We start from the raw sequence: 7,613 nt of genomic DNA, 5'->3' as shown, positions 1-7,613 counted from the left end.
TTATGTTATGTGTGTGTGTGTGTGTGTGTGTGTGTGTGTGTGCGCGCATGTTGCAGTGGAGGCAGCGGGTGGAAAGGCATTGCCATGCGTGGTGGACATTCGTGATGAGCAGCAGATCGGAGATGCTGTTCAGAAAGCCGTTGACGTATTTGGAGGTAAAGACACTTTTTCAAAATCACTTTTAATCAGAATAGGAAGTAAATTCTATCCTGGCAACACACCACCTTATCAGTGACATCATCAGTTCTTGTCTGATTGGCAGGCATCGACATCTTGGTGAACAATGCAAGCGCCATCAGTCTGACGGGAACTCTGGAGACGCAGATGAAAAAGGTCGACCTGATGCTGGGAATCAACCTGAGAGGAACTTACCTGACGTATGAGCACATACCTGAGTTTGTTTTTTTAAACAGGAAGTGAGCTAAGACGCTTAAAGCTACAGCAACCCATCCATCACACGCAGACACGATCGGTAGTTCCAGGTCTGTGACAGGTGAGAACAGGTAGAGCAGGTAACCAGCTTGTCTCCTGTAAACTGTGAGTTCACATACAGGAAGTCTGTTTACAGTGAGGAGTTACAGGTGACTGTTTGAGTCCCAGAAAGGCTGATCAGGTTAATCACTCAGCTCTGAGTTGATAAAAGAAAGCTGTCATCACTGATTCACCATGACAACCGGCAAATAAAGAGTGGAGTCTGCATTTTTAATCCAGTGGATCAGAAAAAGATGATAAATGTTTCCATGTGACCTGATGATGATGTGAGCACAACAGCATAGTTACATTTCTTGTAGCTTTAAACGAAAACACTGTGACTCCCAAACACACACTACACCTCACGAGAACACGTACCACCAAAGTAAACATACAGGGTGTCAAACAGTTTCACCAACAAAGTTTTGAAACTGAGCAGAGTGACACAACCCTCAGGGTGGTGTTTTTGTCCAGCAACCTTTTGTTTGCCAAGTAAATTTGTAAACCACTGCACCGTGAGCTGAGCTGAAGTGCGCTAAATATCAAAGAAACAAGTTTCAGTGCTTTTAGCGGGAATAAAGGAGCCACGTGTTTTTATCACCTCATAGCAGAGGAGGAAGACCACACTTTAGGAGACAAGCTCACACCATCTCATCAGGCTGTTCAGAAACCTGAGCGAGTGGAGCGCATCGTGGAAATGCTGCTGGTGTCTTTTGATTTTCCTCCAGTAGGTTGTTAAATGTTGCACTGCTGTAATTACTGATTTGCATGATTTATATAAATTGTTCAGATCATGAAAGATTAACTTATCAAAGTGGGTTCAGTGTTCACTGAAGTTCAGTTTACATTAGTAAAGTGTGTTTCAGGATAACTGATGGATGGAAGGAATTTTTCTTCACTTATAGAAATCGTAGACATGGAGCAGGGAAAGGTTTCACTGGATCACTGAAATAAGACATCTGTTGCTATTTCTTTAAATTTCCATATAGTGTGGTTAAAAGTCAGATTCTCTGAGCACCAAACGTCTCATTATAGTTTCTGCTTTCAAACACTTCCTTCACATCATATTTCCCACCAAGCTGAAGGTAGAGAGGTCACAAGTAAGAGGTGCATGTCTGTTTAAGCTTCTTTAACCCTCTGTCCTCAGATGGTCCGGCAGTAAAGTTGAAATGACACTAGGTGGCACTCATTGAGCATAAATGGGTGCCACAGCAGTCTTTCTATAACATCATAATCTAGCTCTCCATAAACACTCCTGCCTGATAACTTCACGAGCCGCTGGTATGAGCGGAGCATGATGGAAGCACTCATTAAACAGAGGTTTGGTCTAAACACCAGTCGCGCTTGTAATCTACCACACTATCAGTACACTGCTCTCTGTGTGCGTCAAAACATGATGTGCTGTGATTTGGGTGTTATTAGTTAGTATTGGAGTTGAGGAGATGGACGGTTTGCATTTTGTGAGTCTGTTAAGGAGCCACGTGTCCTCAGAGTTTCATGAGACTGGAAAAACCAGAACTCGATACGTGCTGAAAACCTTCCAGTGCTGCCAGTACTCCTCAGGGCAGGTTGAGCAGGTTACACCTTTGCCCTGAGGCTAATTCAGAGGCCTTGGTTTGAGTTGGGCTCAAGCTATTTGCTGTGTTTGTGTGTTTACTCCTGCGTGCTCTCTCGTCTAGCCTGTCAAAATACAGGCTGAAGAGCCCAAATAAAAAAGAGTAACTGCGTATAGAACTCAGATAAAAACAGATACTTTGGTGACTTCGAGAGTCAAACTTAATATTTTTAGACTCTGTTGAACATTTAAAATTTTGCCCTGCAATATTTAATGACTGCATCATATTTGAACTTGGAACGGTGTCTGAACAGCTCATAGTGCAAAAACTATTTAAACTGCATTTAGTCCAGTTTTAGATTATTAAGTCATTTCAGCACAGGGTGAGCTGATGGCTGATGGTCAGAGTGATCGGTGACAACTCGATTTTTAGCTATTTATTCTGTACACATCATTATCTCAGGCGAAACTTTCTCCTATCCATCAGTGAAAAGCTGGCTGTGAGGCCACAATGGACAGTTGGTATGAGTACAGGTGTAAAAGGAAGCGCTGGGCAGATGTTATGAGTTAATCTTGCTGCTCAGCTGATATTCGCCCACATCTGTTCACAGTAAAGAGAACTCATGCATCGCTGTGAACATGTAAACGTGCCTTCATCCTGGGAGTTGGGAATAAACTCGTGGTGTGGGCTGATGAGCGCTTTGTGTGTTTTGGGTTTCAGAGGGTGAACGTGTCGCCCTGTCAGCTGCGTGTAACTTCCCCCTGCCTCCCCTCAGCATCAGTATCACTCATGAAAGTGACTTTAACATTTAAACTGGGGGGGGGGGGAGAAAAAAAGATGCTCCTCATTTTAAACTGATACTGTGTGAGATCTGTGTTGTGGGGCAAAGCATGACAACACCAGCAGAGGGCAGTATGAACTGAAGCAGAGTGTAGTGTATTCATGTAATCAGATACAGCTTTGTCTTTCAATGATTAGAAAACAAGACACTTAGGAAAACACTTGTGTTACTGGAACAGGTTTTCGAATACATGTGGACAGTAACATGTATTTGGTCACACGTGTTTCATGGGCGTCTGTGTTTCAGGTCTAAGCTGGTCATCCCTCACCTGCTGAAGAGTCGGAATCCTCACATCCTGAACCTGTCACCGCCTCTCAACCTGAACCCCGTCTGGTTCAAGAACCACACCGGTAACTATAGCAACTATCTGGCCCTGTGTCCCATCATGCATCTGTACAACCTTCACATGTCTGATTTGTTTTTTAAGCCTATACGATGGCGAAGTATGGCATGTCCATGTGCGTACTGGGAATGGCTGAAGAGTTCAGAGGTCAAATTGCCGTCAATGCCCTCTGGCCAAGGACGGGTGAGCAGCTGTTAGCATGCTAACAATGCTAACACTTATTCTGTAATATTAACCCTGCTCTGTGTTGTTGCCATAGCGATTCAGACAGCTGCCATGGACATGCTGGGGGGAGAGGGTGTCAGTAAACAGTGTCGGAAAGCCGACATCATAGCAGACGCTGCCTACGCCATCCTGTCCCGTCCGAAAGATTACACGGGTCACTTCCTGGTGGATGAGGAGTTCCTCAGAGAGCAGGGTGTCAAAGACTTCGACCAGTACGCCGTCCAGCCGGGTCACCCTCTGCTGCCAGACTTCTTCCTGGATGAGACTCCAGAGTCACTGGTGGAGAAGATGGAGCAGCACGGTACAAACAAACACACCGCTGCCTGCCAGGCACTGTAACGAATAGAACACCTGTCCTGTCTAAGAAATAGATCAATAAAGTAACAAAAAAATTTATGAAGGGACTCCGTTAAATAAGAAAAGCGAAGGAATTCAACAAATTCAAATCTAAATAAAATGCAGTGCAATAATTTGTGGTAGAAGAAATACTTTCAGTACCTGACATTATCAAGAGTAAATGGGAACATTAAGTTTATTACTCTGTAGCTCTTTTAGCCAGTCACCTGGAGAAAAGACTAAAACTAAAAAAAAAAAAGACGTTGGCTTTGACTTTGACCCTCCAGCAGCCCTGGGGTCTTTACCATTTTTAACACCTTTTTATTTTTTCCTAGGGGCAACCCCAGCCTTTAAACCACCATCCTCATCATCAGCCACACCCACCTCTGGAGGCCCAGTGGAAACCACGTTTGATGTCATCAAAGGAGTCATTAATGAAGATGTTGTCAAGTCTACTCAGGGCATCTATCAGTTTGACCTGTCAGGTAACAAGGAATTAAAGTGGCAAGTCCAGTGGGCGTGTCTTTAACATTTATGTCCATATAAGGAGATTCAATGGGCGTGTCTTCAACGCTTGTTTATGTTCATATAAGGAGAGCACACTGGCGTTTGGTTTCTGGACTTGAAGACTGGCTCGGGCAGCGTGGGGCAGGGCGAGCCCCCCGCCAAAGCTGACGTTGTCATGAAAATGGACTCCAGTGACTTCAGCGAGATGTTTTCAGGTAACCTGTCACCATGGCAATAAAAAAGAAAATATGACTATAGGAAACATTAGTGAAGCTGCTGTTTTGTTATTTCAGGGAAACTGAAGCCCACGATGGCGTTCATGTCAGGGAAGCTAAAGATCAAAGGAGACATGACGCTGGCGATCAAGTTGGAGAAACTGATGAATCGCATGAACAAGGCCAAACTCTGAAACTGAAACCCCACCCACATGCATACAGGCCCCACCCTCTTGCTCTTTGTTCCTGTACACGTTGCCTTAATAATAAAAACACATTAACACCTCAATAAAGCAACCTTAATAACAACCAGGGTGTGTACAATACCTTCCTTCAGCTGAGTTCAGGAGACAGCCAATCAGAAACCAGTGTCCACTATATGCTCCAGCAGTGACTCAGCCCCACGTTAAAATGCCCAGCTTTACAGCAGAAATAAACGTGTTTACAGCCTGATACAGAGACTGATTTGGTCTGTTCCCCTCAATAACAGCTGTTATGACGGCAGCAGGCAAATACAGCCAGATATCAGTCACCAGTACTGCTGCAGTATTACTATTACTGGAGTGCATGCAGGGGATTAACGCAGTACTGACTATTTTTAATAGTTCTGTGTCTTTCACGTTTTGAAGTGAAATGTGTTTTCTGTTTTCATATCAGGAGTTATAAACACTAACAGATTATCAGATTTTAATTGCAAAAAAAATGAAATAAATACAGATGGGTGTAAGTTGCTGATTATTAATTGGCCAACTAAAAGTTTCCTTCAACATTAATTGATGGATGTGTGTCTTTGGTTTGACCCTGTTTAATCCTGAATAAGGTCTTATGTGAATCTGTAAAAGCATGAGTAGCATTGATACTATTTACTATTTTATTTAGATTCATTTCCAGTTTTGATTTACTGCTAATAAATCAGTTTGGGATCTGCTTACCTGGTTGAGCAGGTGGTCCATGTTGGGTTTAAGTACAACCCTAATCCTGCATGTCTGTTCTCTAATTTGTTCCCACTTTCCTTTCTACTTTATTCTGTCTTGTCCAAAATTAAATCAGGTTAATTTCCAAAGTTCTTCATGGTGCTAAAAACAGAAACTAATTTTAATTACACACTAACAAAAAAACTCAAAGATTCCTGAGTACATCAGCTTTAAAATGCAAAACCCAAGTTAAAATGCACACATTTTTATTCATACAAATGGGGAACACCAGGGGGCGCTGCTGCTCTCCAGGTGCCCTGATTGTCTCTGACTTTAAACTGTGACGCTGCCAGTGTGCAGGAAGGCTTCAGTGAAACTTTAACCCTGGAGAACCCATGGGGTCGAATTTGACCCCATGGTTTCCCTAGAAAACCAATGGGGTCGGCTCTGACCCCATGGGTTCTCCAGGGTTAATGATTTAAATTTCCTGTGAGCTCTGTACGGTGGCCCCGTGGTGTAAAACACAACTAAAAGAACTATTTGACTTTACAGAACATCTGTAAACAAATGTTTGTAGGTAAGACTGATGCAATAGCCTGTCCACAAATGTTTGATGGGTCATCTTAATTTTAGAGGCTTTTTTCTGTCTTCAATTATTACTGTTTTACAGATGGCTGCTGGACCTCTTTTCTGATCTCCTTACATACTGACAACAATTTAAACCACAATTTTCAAATTTGCAGTCATAAATCCATCAGACAGCTGCAGGTTCTTGTCTGACTACCTCAGCCTTTTTGCCCTTTTTCCAGCCCTTAACAATGTCTTCTTGACAGCCACCATTCTGACACCATTTCTGATGAGATTTTAGTGAACAGCAAACAATCAGCAGAAGGTCCAGATGCAGTGTCAGGTCTTTGTTTTTCCAATTCCATGACTTTCACATACTGTTTGTCCACTGCAGTTTTTTTAGGCCTCATACTTCTTCTGTCCTCCACTTGTCCAAGCTCCTTAACATTTCTAAGGACAGCATGGCATGCAAAGATACGCTTAGGCTGAAGGCATTTTGGGAATTACCTTGTTGATGCAAATATATGTTGTTATGGCTATCTAACTGTGTTGTCTTTAGCACTTTTATTCAAGTAAGGACATGAAAAACATGTTGCTACAGAGTGATAGCAACATCAGGAACAAGGAGCAAGAGAAGCAAACCCAGAAATACCAAGGGCTGAGAGGAGGGGGAAGGCATCAGTGGTCCCCGTCGGAGCACTCAGCGCAGTGACCCCCAGGCTGGACGACTGGCTCCTGCAGATCCCAGGAACAACATCAGAGATCTCTGTCCAGAAGAGCGCAGTCCTAGGAACAGCAGGACCCTCAAGCTCCCAGGCCTCTGGTGGAGGACCTGAGGGTGAAGGATAAAGACTGCCCGCAGTGGGGAATTTATTTATTTTTGTAAATATATACGCACACACCCACGAACACACACACTGTGTAAGCAAGTTTTTCCACTTCTGTTGCCGTGCCTGAGCAGTTTCTTTTTGTTTAGCACGAACACAAATGTTTATTTTGAAAGCCAGAACCCTGCTAGTGTCCATAAAAAGACTCAACTGGCTAACAGTCAGTTTTGAGTGGTGTGAGACGGAGTGACGAGTGCACTCTGGGCAGCCTCTGAGCTTCTGCAGCAGCAGGTGAGAACTAGCTCATTATTACTGTCTACCTTTTTTTTTTACTTGCCAGTTGGGAACCAAAAACTACTTCTATTTAGAAAAGGGTGCATTAAATTGTATCACTTAAAAAATGTCAGTTATCAATACTGTAGTTCTTGATATCATGAATACTCTTAATATTTATGTTGGTAAGGCCTTCCTGTTATTTAATTTACATTTGTATTCTCTGCCTTCTGGTGGAAATACAACTGCGTATCATCTGCATATGTGGCACTGACCTGGGATTGTTTTATTGTGACAGGTCAGCCCTTTTGTATCTGCTTGTCACTCAGTGTTTCTCATATAAGGAAGACACCAGCTATTGCTGGAATGTGTGGTTCATCGTAGATAATGGCACACACACAGTGTACAATCAGCTGTTACCCTATTATACTTTCAGATGTGGGATAGATGGCCTGTTAAAATAAGTCAGAACATATGACAGACCTCGGTGGTGAAGGAGTGAAGCGGCTTTTTCAGGGGACAGTGCCCGGTAAGGTTG

The 7,613-nt window shown here is 43.2% G+C and overlaps 1 protein-coding gene across 1 annotated transcript in view; it reads left to right on the top strand.

The window, feature by feature from the left end:
* Positions 1-5,542, top strand: part of hsdl2 (hydroxysteroid dehydrogenase like 2) — a 7,255-nt gene extending 1,713 nt beyond the window's left edge. The window contains exons 3-10 of the mRNA XM_063464930.1: positions 57-155; positions 263-377; positions 3,115-3,218; positions 3,296-3,394; positions 3,471-3,737; positions 4,108-4,257; positions 4,366-4,494; positions 4,573-5,542. Of these exons, the coding sequence (XP_063321000.1) occupies positions 57-155; positions 263-377; positions 3,115-3,218; positions 3,296-3,394; positions 3,471-3,737; positions 4,108-4,257; positions 4,366-4,494; positions 4,573-4,688 (1,079 nt within the window). The 3' untranslated portion in view covers positions 4,689-5,542. The remainder of the gene's footprint in view (positions 1-56; positions 156-262; positions 378-3,114; positions 3,219-3,295; positions 3,395-3,470; positions 3,738-4,107; positions 4,258-4,365; positions 4,495-4,572) is intronic.
* Positions 5,543-7,613: the final 2,071 nt, after the last annotated feature.

This window comes from Pelmatolapia mariae, linkage group LG20 (genome assembly GCF_036321145.2).
Source record: "Pelmatolapia mariae isolate MD_Pm_ZW linkage group LG20, Pm_UMD_F_2, whole genome shotgun sequence".
Taxonomy (NCBI): domain Eukaryota; kingdom Metazoa; phylum Chordata; class Actinopteri; order Cichliformes; family Cichlidae; genus Pelmatolapia; species Pelmatolapia mariae.
The sequence above is the reverse complement of the archived record's forward strand: the minus strand, read 5'-3'. Positions and strand labels throughout refer to the sequence as shown.